At 45.8% G+C, this 20,060-nt stretch overlaps 1 protein-coding gene across 1 annotated transcript in view; it reads right to left on the bottom strand.

The window, feature by feature from the left end:
* Positions 1 to 17,604: 17,604 nt before the first annotated feature.
* Positions 17,605 to 20,060, bottom strand: part of SDC2 (syndecan 2) — a 93,030-nt gene continuing 90,574 nt past the window's right edge. The window contains exons 4-5 of the mRNA XM_006103539.3: positions 19,826 to 19,961; positions 17,605 to 18,870 (exon numbers count right to left, since the gene is read on the bottom strand). Of these exons, the coding sequence (XP_006103601.1) occupies positions 18,707 to 18,870; positions 19,826 to 19,961 (300 nt within the window). The 3' untranslated portion in view covers positions 17,605 to 18,706. The remainder of the gene's footprint in view (positions 18,871 to 19,825; positions 19,962 to 20,060) is intronic.

Genomic DNA, 20,060 nt, shown 5'->3' on the forward strand with positions numbered 1-20,060 from the left:
GGAAGGCGGCCCCGGGGGCCCAGCTGAGGCTGGCAGCGGCCGGGACGAGATGCCGGGCGGCACCTCTAGCCCAGCCCGGGGGCGGGGCACAGCTTGGGATGAGAGAACTGAAGGGAGGACCCGGGGGGGCCCCAAGGCGCCTCACCTTGGGTCCTGAGCCCCGTTGCCTTGCCTTCCCTGTGTGTGCGTGTTTGTGAGGGAGGGAGAGGGCGAAGGGGACGCGCGTGGCTCTCAGACCCTGCGGTGCCAGGGCTCCTGCGCGCGGTGCTGCGGCCGCAGGTCGGGGAGGCCTGGGCAGCGGGGCTTTGTGCTGCACGGAGCAGCGGTGCAGGCAGGGAAGCGGGGGCTGGGAAGCTGAAAGGCACCCGAGAAGGTTTTGGTGGCGCTGAGCCTGGCGAATGGTGCCTGGAGCCCACGCCTTGTGAGCTGCCCAACGCCCGCCCAGGGAAGCGGTCATTGCACCGTTACTTTCCCATCCTGCAGGGTAGTTAGGACGCAGAGTAGTTAGACGGCGAAGATGAAAGGCGAAGGAGAGGAACCGGGCCGAGAGGTCAGCAAGAGCCATTTCTCTTTAGCTTGTGCATTCATTACAGGAAGTGCCCCAGGAGAGAGGAGGCTCATCTGATTGCCCAGCAGCTCATCTCCACCAGCCACCGCACTGAATCACCTCGCAGTGCTGATTTCCCACTCCCCCAGGTGTTCCTCCTGCTGAAGACAGTCATTTCCCACTGCTCCGAGGCTAACGGTGAAACTGCTTACGAAGGCCTACGAAACTCCATGTGGCCTTAACTCTGCAGCTGCATCTCCCAAGCTTCCTGGCTCCCTCCTGCACACTCCTGCCTTCTTTCCCTTGCTCTGGAGAGCCATGCTCCCTCTGAGCACAGCACATGTCGTTCCCTTGGCCTACAATGCTGTTCCCTCACCTTGTTCCTTCCTCAATCTCAAATTATCCTTCAGATTTTAGCTGAGGAAGACCTTCCTAGACTAGAGTCCATATCCTATGAAAAGGGTTTTTAGTTCTTAACATAATTATCATTTTGCTTTTTATTTACGTGAATATTTGAATAAGGCAAGTCTCCCCTTTCAGCACTGTAAGCTCCATGACGGCAGGGACTGTATTTGCCCCCCTTTATGCCCTCAGCACTAAACAGTATCTGACATGTAGAAGGCAGTGAGTGAGGAAACATTCACTGAATGAACAAAGAAATAAATGGTGTACACGGTGTTATGAAAATATAGGAGGGGCACAGTGTGGTGCTGGTATATATTTACCAACCAGTTTGAGGGTTTTTCAAAGCCCTGGTTTGTACCATTTGCCAATGTCTGTGATGTAAAGACTCACCCTGTGGCCAGTTTTGAGATGCCAACACAAAGGCACGCATTGCTGGAGCTGGAAAGCACTGTGCGCCACCGGCTTTGAGAGCCTGGACCAGCTGGCTCCAGCACGCCACTGGGAGGGCAGAAGGTGGCACACAGAGCCCAGGCAAGCAGCCCGGAGGTCTCAGCTGAGATATGAAGTATGAATCAAAGGCAGATTAGGGAGGAGGCGACGTGCGTGGGACAAACAATTGGCCAGGCGGGTGGGGGTTGGAGAAAGAACAGAAAGTTGGATAGCACTGATGTGCACACTTGTAAAGAAGAGCCTTGTAACTCTTGAAAAGAGGTTCAGACTTTATTCTGTGGGAAACACGGGGCTGACTGGCTTTGCTCCAGCTGCCTTTGTCCAATGGATTGGGCACCGTGCAGCCACCAGAGAGGAGATGCTGGTGAACAGAACGAGGATAGAGATGTAGAGAAAGTGCAGACAACGTGAAAGGAAGCCTGGCAGGAGGTGTTTCATGTGGAGATTTGGGCAAAAGAGCAGCCTGGCAGTGAGCAGGCCCAAGGCAAACCCTAGTTGCAGGAGGCGGGACCTCATGCCTCAGGGAATGGAACCAACACAAGGCAGTGCCCACCCAGGACATGAGGGGCCGGATTTGATTGCAAGCATAGGCCTTAGAAACAGGGAGACCCGGGCTTGGGTTCTGGTTTAGCCACTTTCTAGTCATGACTGGTCGGTTATACTCTTTGGGTTTTCAGTTTTCTTCTCGGCTAAAACAAGAGGGTATAATAAAAACACCTCCCCTGATCATTCTGCTGATAAAATGAGATAAGCTATGCCAAAGTAACTTACAGTGTGTGGCACATACTAGGTATACAATAAATACTTTTTAAAATTTAACAGGAAAAAAAAGGAAATAAATCAGACATTTCTTGGTTTACAAGTATGGTCTTCAAATCTGGATATGTGTTCCCTTGGGGAACCCACCAGAAGGGGCACTTGACCAGTAATACCATCCAAACTGAGATTCTCCAAGAGTGACAGGGGAGACCAATTACACCAGGACAACAGGTATACACTGTAGTGTGTGGTCATATCAGTGCTCAAGGCCTTTCCAGGACACAGAGACAGGCATGGAGAATTTTCAGGCACCAGTTTCAAGATTCAGAACCTCAAAGATCGATCATATCGCCTCCTCCCCAAAATTGATTTTCTTGAAAGGTGTCTTTATAATTGCCTTTCTTCCACTTTCCAAAAGAAAGAATTCCTCTTACACATCCCACACCTCTCTAAAAGGCATTGCCCGGAGGAGAGAGATGACCCAGAAGCCAGACCAAGGGGATTTGGTCATTCCTTTCATCAGAGTTCCATAAATGTGGCCCTCATTTTATCTCCAGAAAATTCATTTCCAATATCTTACATTTATGTTTAATAATTATTTAAAAAATAATTAATTATTAAATGTGTAATATATTTACATTTTAATAAATTATGTACTACTGGTAATTATAATAATAATTCAATTCAGAGAAAACCACACTCTAGTAGCCTATCTCAGTGGAGGTTCCTGTAAGAGGGCTACGCCCTATAGAAAATGATTTGAGTAACTCTTATCGCCATTATTCCAAGGATGGTCCAAAGCTATCCTCTTCTAGATGAAAAGGAGAAAAGCTAATCTATTGCCACAATGATGTTGCAGGAGTTCTTTATATATTCTGGATATGAGCCCCTTATCAGATATATGATTAGCAAATATTTTCTCCCCTTATATGTGAGTAGATTATAACATTTTCTACCAACAACAGGAACAGTCACTGGGCCTCTATGGCAGAAGACATCTCACCAGAGATCTGAAGATTCTTTTCTTGGATGACCTTCGATGCACTTCGCCTACTACATGTGTTACAGTCAAGCTAACTGCTTTCTGGTCTTCTAGGCAACACTAAAGTGACAAGTGAAGTGGATCCTAGTGGACATGGGTGTAGCGGGTAGAGACAGTGCCACAGCAAGAAACTCTAGGATGTCTTATGGACTCATCAGACATCTTTGGAGTCATCCTTCTGCAGGTTAGGAATAATCTAGCACACAGAATATGTGTGTCCTGGGCACGTCACGTGTGTCCACTCCCTGGTTTTGGTATAGGGAATGGATGCAGTTTTGCCCATCACGCATCCACTCTCCCTTTTTCTGGTAACAGCTCTTTGCTGCCTTCTAGGCATCCTCTGCTCTCCCTTTCCACAGGGTTTGGGCGCAGTTGTGCTCATCTCCCACTAGAACCGGAATGACCACAAAGAGTCTGCCGTTTTCTGGACCATGTGATTGGTTTATGAATAGACATAGCTTAAACTCATCTAGAGTCTACCTTAAAATTTAATACAGACCCTGAAAGAGATAGGATGGACTCCTCCAGACAGATGGAGGAGTGTGGAATTGCCCTATTTGAAAATCTCTCTCTTAGCCCTAGAAAGGTCATATGTGATGGGGGGGAAAAAATGTAGCTAAACTAAAGAGGGAGGCAGAGCTGAGCAGACACCAGATGGAAAACACTGGCATCATTTAAACCTCAAGATTTTAGTCCTTTGCATGTGAAGCTAGATTTGCCCCTTTCAGCTATATGCACCAATAAATTCCTTTTCTTAAATTTAAGCTTATTTCAGTTAGAGTTTCTGTTATTTGCTTCCCAAAAAAAGTCCTGGCTGACACAGTGCCTAACTTGGTTTGGTTACCCTGAGAGCTCCCTCATCACCCATGGCTAAGGTTGCTGAGGAGCTATAAACAGCTCCTACATTCACGCCCCAGTGGTTCAGAAAATTGCTCCAGGTTCCACTTTGTACTTTCCACTCTAAACCCTCTTGCGCTGCTTTCTTATCTGTACTTCTGTCCTGTGGTCCAGTACCTGGATCTCTTTGGATTGACACTTCATGGTACATTGAGCCTGGCTTCTACTTCAGAGATCACCCTGAATGTGGTTCCTCCCAAAACCTGGGCCGCACTCTTTTAATTCCATGGGCCAGTGTCTCAACCTCTGCACCCAGCCCAGGACCACTGAGCCAGACATCTCTCCATGCGCAAACCACTGAGTTCTTTGGTCTCCTTCAGTGGGCCCTGTCGCAAATCTTTCAGGTCCCCTTAATGCATGCTTACTTTCTTTTGATGTTGTCCTTGGCTTTAACTTATGTTATTCAGGAAACCTAAAGGTCAAAACCTCCTCTTCTAGCCCACCCAAATATTCAGACTATTTTCCTTAGATTTTATAATAGGGATTTTTTTTATGAGAAAAGATAAGAAAGAATAAGCTTTTATAAAAAGGTTAGTCATTCAAATAAGGAAGTCTTAAAAATCCATATCACACGAGGCACTCTGGCTACACAAAGAATATAAGACTTTCAGCCTTACAGGAGTGTTCCTATAATGGGCTCTATTGTGTCTCCTCAAAATTCACATGTTAGACTGAGTCCTAATCCGTAGAACCTCAGAATGTGACTGGTTTGGGAGGTAGAATTTTTAAAGAGGTGATTAAGTTAAAAGGAGGCCCTTAGTGTGGGCCTGATCCAATATGACCAGTGTCCTTCTTGGAAGATCTCAGGACACGAATACACAGAGGGAGAGAATGTGAGCACCAAGGGAGATGACAGCCACCTACAAGCGAAGAGGAGAGGCCTCAGGAGAAACCAGCCCCACAGACACCTTGACCTTGAACTCTGAGAACCTGAGCGCTGAGAAAATAAATATCTGTGGTTTAAGCTGCCCGGTCGCTGTTGCTCTGTTTTGATAGCCCTAGAAAATGAATACGGTCCCCTACTAATTATTCACAAAACAGCATTTCTCCTCACCAAATCCTTTGGGAATCTTTCCCTGGTTCTCTCTCAAAAATTCCCCCCAGAAGAGAAATCCATGGTATTTATGGAATTACTACCAAGCACCTTCTCATTCAGCCAATAACTAAGGAATGGACGTGGGGTCTCAGTCATTGGTGGGAGAGGATGTCAGTAGTGCAGTGCATACCAGTAATTTTTTCCCCTCCAAAGTTAGTCATGGTCCCTCTGCCTCCTTTGCTTTCCAATCCTCTCTCCTTCCCAAACAATTTGTACAAAAGTCATTAGATGGACCTGAGCATGTAGAGTGTGTATGTGTGCGGATGGGGGTGGTGGTAAGCCGCGGTGGCTGAACAGGGGCTGAAGCCTGAGTGGGAGGGGGCGGGTATGCACACAAAGGCTAAGCCTGGCACCAGGTGGGTGAGGAGGGCATTTATGTAGAGGGACTGCCTGGTGAGAAGGTGAAAGCTGAATGGGGTAAGGTGAGTCTCCATGTGGAAGGGTGACCCTGTGGGGGGTGTCATAGCCAGAGCAAGGGGAGCATGTCCCTCCCCCACATTGAGACATAAAGTGTGAGGAGAGAGAGGAAGATGCCCATATGGCAGGTGGCTCAATAGTGTCAGGAGAGAGGGAAGGAAGGCATCTACGTTGGGGGTGTGATGCTGGTGTGGTGTGTTTGCTTCCAAGTAGGGTGAGGTGGGTGGTGTGGTGTGAAGTGGCGAAGTTTGAGCTGGGTGAATAGGGCATCCACACGGTAGGTGAGTCCAGTGTGGGGTGTCGGAGTCCAAGTGGTGTAAAGAGGGAAGAAGAGAGATTGTTTACCTGGAGGTGGATTAATTAGAGAAGCAAATATGTTCAGGACAATGAGAGGTAGGTGTCTCCTTGTTGAAGATGGAAATTAAAATTATGGAAAGGGGAAAAGTAGAATGAACCCTGTGGTATTGGATTAGAATTGTGGATGATAGTGTGAACACAATTTTCAAAATAGATAGAGGATGGATGGATAAAGAAAAATAAAGTGAAAGTGTACACATGTACATATGCACTTCCCTACTTCTGTGCACAAAGAGGGATCTGGGAGCAGGGACCCTGAAAGATCAATGAGCATAACGAGTGCCTAGACTTTGGTTTCTAAACCCTATTCTCCACTCAAAGACACCACGGATCCTTGGATAAATGTCTGATTCCAGAGCTGGTCTAGGGAAAGTACAAGGTAAGCCTGAAACCTCTTTTTGTGCCAAAAAGTAAAAGAGTGATCAAAGAATTTAGAGACATGTCTCATCAAATGGATACAGAAGCCAGCTTGAAGGGACTCCCACTAGCCAAATATGGAACGATTTAAGCACAAAAATAAATGGAGTAACAAATTATGATCCATTAAATAAAATAGAAATCTATGTGTCTATAGTGATGTAAATCAATAAATAACAAGTGGAAAGTATAAGAAATAGTGTAAGGTATTTACTCAGTCTTAAAGGAGCTGCCCATAAGATACTAATTACAAAAGGAAAAATGCCTGTGTGGCAGACGTCCCCTTAGTCAATGATCGATGTTAACATCATCAGTAATGGGGAAAATCTAAATCCTAAGCCCCCTGGTGGGATGAAATGAGGAGAAGATAGCATCAGTTCTGTGATATTTTTGTCAAAGAGGCACAGCCTGAATCTAATCATGAAAACACATCAGACAGATCTAAATGAAGGGACATTCTACCAAATAACTAGACTTTAATCTCCACGAATGTCAAGGTCATGAAAGTCAAGGAAAAGTTGAAAACTGTTCTGTATCAAAGGAGACTAAGGAGGCATGACGCCCAAACTCAAACACATGATTCCAGACCGGCTCCTTCACCCAGAGGCCAGCACTGGGGCAGCTGGAGAGAGCAGTAGGGATGCTCACCATTAACTTCCTGACTGTGGTTCTTCTGTAAGAGAACGTCTTTTGCAGGAAATACACACTTACATGTCTGGATGTGATGGGGCGCCATGGCAGCAACTTACTTTCACATGCTTCAGGAATGAAAAACAAGTTACTTGTATTGCAACTTTTCTATAAATTTGGGGTTGTTTCCAAATTTAAAAAAAAGGGTCAGGGATGCAGGACAACTGGCCCAGCCTCTTCAACAAACCTGTGTCATGAAAGCAAGCACAGAGTAGAAGCTATGGGACAGAAGCAGATGCAAATGCGGTCCCGGGGGAGATTCAAATTTGGATAAACAGCAATAAAGCCCGTTTTGGAGACAATTGTGTAATGTAAATATGGTTTATTATCAGACAAGATAAAATGTGTTGAAATGGAAAAGTGGAGATCGTTGACTAGAAAAGAAAAAAAAAAAGCAGGTAATAGTGGTATGTGTCATGTGATCTCGTTTTGTGCAAAAGAGAAATACAAAGGAAGCTCTAACCTCAGCACTGGTCCTCACTGAGTGGCAGGAATGCTTTTTTATTCTCTAAGTTTTGCTTGTCTTTATTTTTTAATATACAATAATGCACATGCCCTGTGTTTGTAGTAATAGGAGATCATTTTTTAAAGTAAAATTTAAATAACAGAAGTAGGGGAAGGAGCCAATGGGGTCAGTCTTCACGACCTTGAATAGCACATTTTTATTACCTGGGACATGTTGATGTTACAGAAGACATTTGGATCAACTCCCAGAAGCCTCCCCTCATTTCTGGCATAAGGCCACTCTGCTACACGTGTCTGAGAGGTGTGAATGGAGGCATCGGTTCACTTTAACACCATATAGAAATGCCTGCTAGCTCACCTGGAAAATGGGGATGAATACCCTGTCTTAGAAGGTTACTAGGAGTATTAACTGAGTTAATATATTCATAAAATATTGAATAAATTATGAGTAGATACCAATACCACCTCACTTATACAAATACAATATTTGTGATCAACTCTGCTTTGGTTTAATAAAGAGAATAAAAGAAACAGGTATAGCCTCCAAGTTCAGATGGGAACTTGGTATTTATTTTAATTCGTAATGTACCTTCTGTATGCTAGGCACTATTCTAAGTGCTTTACAAATAATACATTTTTAATCACCATAATAATCCTATGAGGAGGGTAATCCTATTACCTTCCCCATTTTATAGGTGCAGGAAGTGAACCACAGAGAGGTTAGTTAACTTGTGTAAAGTCACACAAGTAAGAGGCAGGAACAGGATCAGAACTAGGTAGCGCAAGCTCTCAACCGCAACTGATACAGTCTTTCTCACCACCACATAACTAAGTACAGGAGAGGACTCCAGTTTATGGACGGTTGCTTTCCAAAAGTTCGCTTTGTAAGCTCATGTTTCAAGTTCCAATCATTTCCCGCCAAAACAATATTGCAAAGTAGGTTTGGTTCCTAGGCCAACCTATTTAAATAGGTCATTAAACTCACAACATCACAGATTCAGAACTATAGTCTCAAGACCAGTATCCCTCTGGGCAGAGGATGGTAAATGGGCTACATCTTCCCATCCAGTTCCAATCAATGACTGTGCTGCACGGATGCTGTCTAGAGCAGATTCTGAGGTTGGCCTTAGCAGAAGGGTGTATATAGGATCCGTTAATGGTGTTTGCCATGATGGAAAGAGGCCCCCAAACCAGGCATTGGCCCTCTCTGTTCCAGACCCTTTAAACCCTGACAGTGACTGTAAGCTAAGGCTTGTGACCATGTCTCCGAACACTTCTCCATCTTGCGTCCTGAGGGGCCCAGGGAGTCAGGGAAGGGGACAGGGCAAGGATTCTGAGAACAAAGATAGGAGTAGAAACTGCACTCCTCCTGGTTTCTGTGACAGTGTATGGGGGGCGGGGGGCGGGGGGAGAGAATGGGCAAGTCAGTGGCGTGGACTCCTCTGATAGGGGGACAACAGCTGTTCAGAAATTACGGGTAACTTGTCAGTTGAGTATCCCTGTGTCAGCAATGCTGGCCAAGCCCCTCCTCAAAGTTGCAAACATCACCCCAATGCACCCCACGCCAGCAGCATACGGGAGGCAAGGTTTTGACATCTACTCTCGTGGCATTTCAAGTTGTCAGAAAGGTTAAATGACTCCTGGCAGGTCACAGAGTGGGATTAGAGCAGCAGTCAGGAGCCATACATAAAAGCCATGTCAGACAGAATGAAATGAGTACACGTGACCCCGCGCGATGCTCCCACAAACCACCAGCGTCCGCGCAGGACTAGTAGGGTCAGGTTTGGGATGGGTGGGCCCTCACTCATTCTGATGAGGTTTTCAGAGAGACATTAGAATGCGAGCTAGACTCCGCTTGGGGTTTGCAGAGGACTTATTTCCCAAGACAAAGTAGAAAAAATAATTACATAAAGCAAAGAGGGAGTCCCAAGCGAGGCAGCATTGGAGCGAGCGCTGGAACCCCGCGGGCCCCCGAAATGTCATGTCAGCTTTCGAAGGCATGTCACAGTTGCTCCAGGAGCACCGCTGGAGGAAAGCCAAGTGGCTTTAGAAGCAGCCCGGTCCCTTAGACATAGATGACACTGCCAAGAACAAAATAAAAAAGGGCCGTTGCCTAGCGTGGCATCTGGGCCCGGCGGCTGCCAAATCATATCCATTAGCCATGCCAAAGAGATCGGCAGAGAAAGTCCCCGTGAGGGGCCCAGCGGCTCAGCAAGCTGGGACACCGCCTGTGAGCTAGGCCAGCAGTGGGTTCCCTGCTCCAGGGCCTGCTGGGATTGCCGGGCAACTGGAAGCGAGTGAGAAGAAAGTTTCAGTTCCTGCCTCCTTGTTCATAGAGTGGGCACTCCACACATTGTGTGTGTGTGTGTGTGTGTGTGTGAGAGAGAGAGAGAGAGAGAGAGAAAGAAAGAGAGAGAGGATTAGAGAGACAGAGACAAGGAGAGACAGTAGGCACTGAAAAGCAGTGATAGAACGAATGAGAACGTTTTTCCCACACTGGCCACAATGACCAGAAGACAGGGTGAACATGATGAAATGAACTAGAAGGAGGGATGGGGAGAAAGAAAAACTCTGGCCATTTCCTATTCTCTCCTCCAAGGCTGACAGGGACCCGCACAAGGACCGCAACCCGCCTGGAAGGAAGAGCAGGCAGCCTCCTCGGATGGGGGAAAGGGACGCGAAGCAAACCTCGGGGAGGTGGGCCAAGCCCGGCAGACGCTCTTCTCCCACCTGCACAGCGGCCGTGGGCTTCTCTTCCATTCAGATCGTTGCAAGAAAACAGATGGCTGCAGAGGCCTGGGTTTTAAATTTATGAATGGAAATTTGAACAGATGTTAGCAATCAAGATGGCATATAAGAATTTTTTTCATACCATGTTTACAGCCCAGCCTCCTTCACAGAAATGGGAAAGAGGCTCATAATAGGGTAGTTTTTGATCTGCGGGACAGCATGGATCCAGCATGGGGATTATGTGGCACAATAATGGAAATATTGAAAGAACAAAGGAAGAAAACACTATACGCTCCCTGTGTAAATGCTAAATGTTTATCTAAAAATGATAGCATGTATCTGTAGGAAAACCATTAACACATTAGAGCACTTTCTGTGTTAAGTAGGTGAAGTTCAAGTCCAAGGTTTTAACAGATATCTGTGAACACCTACTTATTTGAATTCTGCTTAGACTTTTGACATGACAGAGACTGTTTGTTTGGTTTGGCTTGGTGGAAGGTCCCAGACTCGTGGGGCCTTACTACATTTCAGAGAGGAATTAAGAGGCCGGTAAGAGAACTGGTGATGCGTGCATACATCCAGCGCTGAGAATTGGGCTAGGCGGTCACGGCCGGTGGGGGGTGGCAAGACAGATTCAACCTGATCTGGGACCTCCACACACTTAGAACCGAAGGCAAAAGCAGGTGCTTATAACACAAGGCTGGGACCAGGTATGTGGTGAAGTCTGTAGGCGTGAAGGGAAAGGAGTGAGGTTGATGGGGACTGGACAGGCACAGTGACCCCTGACATCCTAAGAAGGACAGAGTCTAGAGCATATTATAATGTGCTGTCAGTAAGCCATTGATTAGGTTTCCACCTGGGTTTCCAGACTTGGTGGCCACCTGGGCACTCCAGAACCTGGTCCCTCTCACCACGCCCACCCGCCGTGATTGTCTCTGTCCTTGAATGCTGCCATAGCCTTTCACCTGCTGTGTTTTTGCCCACATCCACCACGCACATCCACCACCCAACAATCTATTCTCAACACAATAACAAAGTACTCCCTTTGAGTACGCAGTGGTTCTCCAAGTGGGGTCCCTGGGACAGCAGCAGCAGCAGCAGAAACCTGGGGACAGAAATGCCAATTCTCAGGCTCTCCCCACCTATAGAATCAGACACTCTGGGGGTGGGGCTCAGAAATCTGTGTTTTAAGAAGCGCTCCCGGTGATTCCGATGCTTGCTAAGGTTTAAGGATGAATTTTAAGCAAAGGCTAGGTAATGTCACTCCTTGGTTCAAAATCCTGCAACAGCACTCCAAGGTCATTACAACAGCACTCCAGGGTCATTACAAGGTTGGCTACAAGGACGTACATGTAGCATCTGGGCCAGGGATCCTTCACTTACTGCCCACCACTCTAGTCTCCAACTCACTTGCTTTTCAGCTACAATCAAGGCCTTGGCACTTGCTGTTTCTTCTACCTGCAAAGCCCCGCAGCTCCCCAGACCCTCCTCACCCACCATGAGTGAATCCCTCATCACCTTCAAGCCTCTGCTCAAATGTCACCTTCTCATTGATATATTACATGCTTATTGTCTGTCTCTTCGCACTAGAATATAAGTTCCTTGAGAGCAAGGATGTTGTGTTGGCTCCTGTATTCCCAGGGCCTGGGCCTGGGCCTGGTATACAGTGAGTGCCTGGGGAATGTTTGGGGGGCAATGAATAAATGAAACCTGTATTGAGGTTCTACCAGATGCCAGATATCGTGTGAAGTGCATCACCTCACTAAATGCGCATCGCTGAATTCCCACAAGGCAATGCAATGCAGCATGTTAGTATCTTTACCTTACACGTGAAAAAATAAGTTGAGTTTTTTAATAAAAGTAACATAGTAAAAAGAGGAAAGGACTGAAATGGATTGTAAGAAAAGGAAACTTTCTAGGAGCCCCCAGCTCTGGGTCCGACATGGAGCCAAGTCCACCTACATTTTGTACCATCTGTATGCTTTTCCTTGCACCTGGTCTGGACAGAGGAAGTCCAACTTTACTCTGGAATTGGCCTACGCAGAGTATCATTAAGGGGGCAAAAGCCCTGCTTGCAGTGACCCCAGGACAAGGCTACGAGCAGAAGAACTGCTGTTTTGTTTGCTATTTTCTTATTAAACACAGATAATAGAGATACTTCCTAAATATTCAAGTAGTTCTTCCTCCTCGGCCCAATCACTTAAGATATATAAAAAAGACAGTTCATACTGTATGTTATTAATGACCTGGCAGAAGTGGATACTTTAACATGCTTATTAATTTGCTCAAAAATGAGCCCTCTATGATACATTATGGAGATTTCCCCCCTTTGCACTTAAAATTGTTTCCTGCTAAGCATCTGCTAACATGAAAATCCAGTCCTGTAAGCAGAGCTAAGAAGTGAATCTAGTAATGAAATGGCTCATCTACAAAGACAGACTGCTAGAAGGCAGGCCCAGGGCCATCCGCCGTCTCTATCTACTTACCTCTGCAGACCTTCTCCTGTAGTCCCACGGCTTTTAATTCCATCTACATGCTGTTCACTCCTGTGTCATCAGTGGGGGTCCAGGAAGGGAAATGGAACCCATGCCGGTGATGCCTAGAGGGAATTTAGTCCAGGGAATTACTTACAAAGATGCTGGGAAAGCTGGAAGGGCAAACTGGGGAGGGTGAGCTAGCCCAGGGCAGAACATCAGCAGGAAGCTGCTATCTCCCTCAGGCTGGAGAGGCAAAGCGGTTGGTTTATGAGAGTTTAGGAACCGTGGGAGCTGGGAGCTGGGAGCTGGGAGGAGAGTCTGTCCACTGGGAATCCAAACCACAGAGGAGACTCATTAATGCTAGAGAAGCTGCCCACAGCAGGGAGAGGGGAAAGTACTCTGGCTTCTCCCTTCCTCCTGACCTTTAGCCTTTCTTCTACCAGTACTTTCTATTGGCCAAACTTTCTCGGAAGCCATTGGCAAAGAAGCTTGGGAAATGTAGTTCGCATGGGTCATCCCTCTCCCCACTCTAACTTCTACACAGAGAAGAGCAGGTAGGAGAAGGAAATAATTCAGCATTCCAACAGGCAAGGGATGGACACTACTTCTCAATTAATGCCTCCCGTTCAGACCTCTTCTCTGAGCTCCAGATTCTTTCTTTCAGTTGTTCACCTGTTCACCTGGGTGCCTCTAGTCCTAATTTAATTGGCACAATCGGAACTCATGTTGCCCCTCTTAAGAGGTGAGTCACCAAGCTCAGCCAAAAATATGGGTGTCATCTTTGCTTCCTTTCTTTCCTTACTCCCTCCAACCTTTTAGTAAGACCTGTTGCTTCTACCTCCCAAAGCAGTTCCTCCAGTCCTTGCCATCTTTGCTATCACCACCTGAGGCCAAGCCAGCACCATTCTCCCAAGGTAACAATAACGGCTCCCTAACTGGCCATGCTACCCCACTGTCTCCTTATAAGGCACCTGCCAGTGGTCAGTTCTTGGAGATCAAGTGTAAGGAGTCAGGAGTTTATTCTAAGTGTTATAGGAGCCATTGAAGGGAGTAACATAAAATCATTTATATGGTAAAGATCAGCCTCGCTTCCTTTGTTCCCTTATAAAACATATAAGGAAACAAAAAAAAAGACAATAACACTCCTCAGCCCATCACCTCACCTCTTGTACCACTGTCCCTTGTTCAGCAGCCACCGGCCTTACATTCCTCCAACATGCCAGAACCCTTCCCTGGTTAGGGCTCCCCACAGCCTGGAATGCTCGTCCTGGTTTTAGCACAACTGGCTCCACATCGTCCAGCTTCCCCACCTCAGAGATCCCTTCCGACCAGGCTGTAGTAGTTACAGCCGGTCACACATATCCCATCTTTCTCCTCTGGGCACAAAGTAGGGTGGCACTTCTAGGCACCCGGGAAGGGAGGTGTGGCCACATGAATTGCTTTGGCCAATAAAACGTGGGTGGGAGTGACATGTCACTACTGGGTGGAACCCTTAAGAGCCACTGTGTGCTTCACCACTATTTTCCCTCCACCACAGTGACAGGCAGCAATCAGGAGAGTGGCTGCTCCATCGGCCTGAGTCCTGGGCAGAGGGTGACGATTATTCAGAGATCTGCCAACCCACGACACGTCGCCTGAGCAAGAAGTCAGCCTTTGCCATTGTAAGTTGCTGAGACTTTAAGATGGTTACTGCAGCGTCCCCAGCCCATCTGGGCTGGCAGAGTCCTCAGTCCCTGGCATTAGCCTGCACCATGGCCATCATGGAAATCACCACCGACTGATAATTCCCACTGGTTTTATTTACTGCTTTTCTTTCCCCTATGCACCCCTCTCAACCCCCATGAGAGCAGGGCTCCATCTACCTAGTGCACCCACCCACCCCCCAGCTTCTAGAAGAGGGGCCCCGGGCAGAGCCAGTAGGCAAATATCTGTTGGTTAAACCTCTGCTGCCTTGCACATACAGCATCTGTTGCTTGAATGCTATTTTGCCAAGGCACCTGGAATGAGTTAGTCTGCGCGCAGTACATCTGAACACCAGAAGCCTAAAGCTTCCCGCTGCCACTTGGGTTACACCCTTCCAGCTAACTCCTAGGTCACCACGTTGCTCCCAAAGCGACCACGATTCCTTGGTCAGAAAAGGCCCTGCTAAATACCACATGCAGCAGAGAAACAAAAAAGGAATGAAAGCTTTGAACCAAAAACATAACCATGAAGTCATCCAGAGTTAGGAGAGACAAAATTCATGTTAATACTGTTTTTACCACTAAATGGCAAACAGTTGTTCTATCCTTTTTAAAGTTTTCTATGCCAGCAAAATCTAATTCCCCAGAAATGGCCAAATCTCAAATTTCACTATTGTAATAAAATATTAGCACTAAAAAAAACTCTAGTGTTTACTCAACTCATACTCCATTTATCATCTGGCTTGATTCCTTTTCATGAGAAACCTTGTAGGGCAGGGGAGGGGAACATCTGGCCCACGGGCCACATAAGGCCCAAGAAATCATTTGGTCTGGCCCTGCCAACGCATTAAGGGTGAGTTCATTAAATGTTTGACCAAAGACAGCAGGCTAATTTTTAAGTTGATAATTTTGTATGGCCCATGAATGATGTTATTATAAATATCCAAATGGCCCTTGGCAGAAAAAAGGTTCCCCACCCCTGTCCTAGTGCAACCAGAATAAGGGAATTATGTTCTACTTATTTAGCTTAGTCTCCTAAACCCTATAGAAAGAGACTGCATCCTTAATAAGCAGGTGCATTTTGTCCAACTTGCAAAAAAGAAGTGTATCACAGCCCTAACTGGTTTGGCTCAGTGGATAGACCATTGGCCTGCGGACTGAAGGGTTCCACGTTCGATTCTGGTCAAGGGCATGTACCTTGGTTGCGGGCACATCCCCAATAGGGGGTGTGCAGGAGGCAGCAGATCAATGTTTCTCTCCTATCGATGTTTCTAACTCTCTATCCCTCTCTGTAAAAAATCAATAAAACGTATTTTTTTAAAAACAGAAGTGTATCACAAAGATACCAATTCACTCAACATTGGATCTGAAACTAACAACTTTTAACATTAATAGGTGGCAAAGTCTGCAAACTTGTCCAACCCACATTCAATTTGATTAACCAGGTCCCCATTCACCTGCGGTTGAAACTTAAAAAAAAAAAAGTGAGCTCACCCCATGTCCCCCCATCTGCTGAAAATGGGAGTTTCCATTCTGCGGGTCTCCCAAACACAAGGCCAGTCACACCAAGGAAACCATTTACAGGTGGTTAAGAAAACAGGACATTTTCATATTGGCTGTCGTACTTAAGCGTGGACCAAACTTTTCCTGAACTCGGTAATCATCACTAACACTTTCTACAGCGCTATTTGTTGCATCTTAAAAGTAAGAAAAGAAAGCGCAGCAGAAAACACAGTGGAAGAGGACTGGATGTCCGCGTATACAATGGTTTTTACTTCCAGCATGACAGACTTTATTTTGGCACTTGAACAAATATTTTGCTTTACAGCAGTGACAAAATATTTGCTAGAAATGTTCTCTTCCTGGCATAGATTTCCCCAGCAGTTGTTATTCTACGAACTGACTTCCAGTAGGCCCTGTGCTGGGAGAGGTAAGCTCACTAGATCCTCTGCCTTGAACCGAGGGGCACTGTGCAGCTTTAGAAGCTGCTATCACTGCCTTTTAATCCCTCCAGATCGGACTGATGCTGCAAGTGGCGGACAGGAATTTGAGAATTCGGGCCACTAAGATTTAAGTAAACACTGTTCCAAGTGTTGCTTTACATTTTTTTTTTTTTAAGAAATGAGCCCTGTGGCAATTCCAGGGAATTGTTCTCTAAATGAAGTATTCATATTTATTAAAAGTAAATTCTATGTTGGAAAGGTTACTGTTTTTGCTGTCTTCTCCCTATTCTGGCAGCCCACAATTTAAGAGAAAATAAATGGTAAAGTAGAAAAAGGAAATGTTTCCTTAGAAAAAAAGTACCCAGGCAGGGGACTCATACTTCCATCTCCCCCACAGACATCACTGCTGGCTGCAGTGTCAACCCTAAGCAGCAAATGCCTCCTTTTCATACACAGCCTCCCGCCCTTCTCTCCTTCCCGATGGTGTAAATGATGGCCTTCCATTTATTAGGGCTTCGCTTAGGCTGCAGGAGAGAGTCGGAGCACAGTTTCAAAGGTGAATCAACCTATCAAACTAAATCTCAGCACTAGCCGGTTTGGCTCAGTGAACAGAGCGTCGGCACGTGGACTGAAGGGGCCTGGGCTCCATTCAGGTCAAGGGCACATACCTCGGTGGAAGGTGCAATCCCTGGCAATCAATTCCCGGCCCTGGTCTGGGCCCGTGGAGGAGGCAACCAATCGATGTGTCTCTCTCACATCGATGTTTCTCTCCCCCTCCCTTCCAATCTCTCTAAAAACACACACACAAAAAACAAATCAATGGGAAAATATCCTCAAGAGAGGATTAACAAGAAATACAAGATCTCAGATACCAACGCCAAGAAATTTCCCTTCAGTTCTTTGGAATTTACAGCACTAAAAACTGTTTGCAAAAGCCAGCCTCTGTCTCCATATTGCCAGCAGCTATCCTGTAAAGGTTGCAAACTTCAGGTCCCATCCTGGCAGCCTTCTAATATCCACGCCCCAACACACACAGGATGGTACCTTCAGATTTCCTCTGGCCCGTCGGGAGGCGAATCCGTAACAGCCTGGACGAGGAGCTCTCGCGTTGTGACTCAGACGCTGTGGACCACTCAGAAATCAACCCCACATCATCCCCGAGAGCGGACCGTCATTCGCCACGGGGAGTTGTGCATGTGATCGAAACGTGCAAAATGTATAACAGCGACATTTTCCATTATGAGGCCACATGATTTATTCAGTAGTTTTTATGTTCCCAAATTACAATTTATGTCTATTCATAAGTCTACAAAAAAGTTACCATTAGAATTGTCTGTGCTTATAAAATACCAACTTTTTTTTTTAACTGTTATATATACTCATTAACACCAGTCTGTGACAAGTTACATAGAATCATAGGCACTTCAAAGGCTTAAAAAGACGCTTACAACTTAAATGCATTTTTTAAGAACAAAAACTGATTTTCCTCAAACTCCTACTCGTACCTTCAAATTGCAAGAAATTAACAAATACAGTGGCCAGAGGAATCTGCAGCAACTTCTCAAAATACTGTTAGCATCTTTGGGTTTGCTGAGGCTTGTCAGTAACTCACATCAAATCCCCCCCAAAAAGAAGATCTGATTCGATAGGACTAAACAGTTTTCTGGTAATAATCCAATTTTACACATTACTCTGCTCTTGCAAATCTGCCTGAAGCTACAGGTAATGAAAAACAAAGTGTAAAATGGATAGTCTGACACTTAAAAAAAAATGTATACAAAGTGGAGGTTAAAGTTTACATATTTGAAAATCACATATACACTAAATTACCCTTATCTAAATTATCCGAAGACAAATTGCACCGTAACAGCTACAAAAGGCGTAGAGTTTTGTTTTGTTTTTCACGGGACACGAGGGGAGAGCCGGGGAGAAGAAGGGAACAACAGATAAATTAACAAAGTAAGACCAACTTGGCTAGGTCCGTCGGAGACATGCTGACACAAATGAAACAGCGTTCATCTTCGAACCACTGAAGAAAAACAATCATTTGCGCATAGAAGTTTACACCGATTCCATGAACATTGAGAATTTCCATAACAATATTTTGCCACTGCTATTCACAGAACACTGCAGATGTTAAGTTTTAACTTTATGTTGTTCTAAAGAAAATACATGTAGAGATTTAAATACAATGGGGTTTTATCATTAAAGTGCCAGAATAGCTCTTTAATGAAAAACAAAAACAAAAAAACAAAGATCTTCATTATTCTATGCAAAAGCTTTATTTTTTAAAGTTCAGTGATCTCATAAATAGAGACACTCAGTGGGAGTTTCACGCATAAAACTCCTTAGTAGGTGCCTTCTGGTAAGCCGCGCTGGATGGTTTGCGTTCCCCTAGGTCGTAACTTCCCTCATCCTTCTTTCTCATGCGATACACCAACAGCAGGATCAGGAAAATGGCAAAGAGGAAGCCAATCACTCCGCCAGCGATGACGGCTGAAACACACCAAAGGGGAGACTGCTTTCAGAAGAGATCCGGGGGCTGCAGAAGTAGCTTTGTCAAGCCCCACCTATTTCACAACACTTTCATAAAAGGCTTAATTGGAAAAACCCCCGAATGTTAAAACCTGGATTCAACGAAGCAACCGGGCAATTGTGCAAATCTGACATTCCTCAGGAAGGTACCATACTGTCTTTGATTTGTATTAATAATATCACCCAAAAGCCTCATTAAGAGAAATCTAGCTGTGAGGCTCAGCTAATTCCATCCTTTAAGATTCTTTAGCCTTTTCAAGTTCTCACATTTCACAGTCTCATCTGCGAACTGCTTTTTCAATGAAAACAAAACATGATATGATTTACTTAAGTTTTGTAAGAGAAGGGGGAAAAAAGCTTGCAAATTTTTTTTTTCTAGACTTGAATCTGGGGCTATCCTTTCAAGGATATCGTGTTCTTAAATCTTGCCAATCGTACCCTTTAAAATCAAATGTTCATACTTTCATCAGATACGTCACAATGAGAGAGAGCAACATCCGCCATGCCTTGAGTGTTACTCGTGTCAATGGCCTGCTCCAGGAAGAACTATTCCTTCTCTTTCATTTACGTTGAGAATGACCTGGAGCAAGACTGACTGATTTTCACATCCTGCCCTCCCCCACACCCAGTTGTTCTGCCCAATTCAGACCTTAACTTTCCTCTTCTGCCCCACCCGCAGTTCCCCCTCAACAGCTGGCCGAGGGCGAGCCTGAGGGAGTGGTCAGAAAATAAGGACATTTGCCTAACTCTTGCCTCTCATTCTGGAATGAGACCCGCTCCCTTCCCCACCTCCCCTCCCAGGCTGCTTTCCTTAGAAAGGTGACATTCAGCAAACTTTGCCTTCACCCCTGAACCTCACTTAGACAGAGAGGCCCATTTAAGGACCCTCTCCCCCGACCCCTGCCAGGCGACTCACCTGCCAGGACTTCTGTTCTTTTAAACAGATTGTCTGGGTGCTTCTCAGTGTACACATTTGTGTCCTCTTCCTCTGGGTCCCTTTTCCTTGCTGAGTCAGGGTGGTGAACTTCCTCCTTATCAATTTCTTCAGGTGACTGGTATGGGAAAAGGGAAAGATCGTAAAGATTTTTTAATGTGTTAAAAAGAAGAGTAAGTAGCCCTAACCGGTTTGGCTCAGTGGATAGAGCGTCGGC

Source organism: Myotis lucifugus, unplaced genomic scaffold (assembly GCF_000147115.1).
Source record: "Myotis lucifugus unplaced genomic scaffold, Myoluc2.0 scaffold_489, whole genome shotgun sequence".
Lineage (NCBI taxonomy): Eukaryota > Metazoa > Chordata > Mammalia > Chiroptera > Vespertilionidae > Myotis > Myotis lucifugus.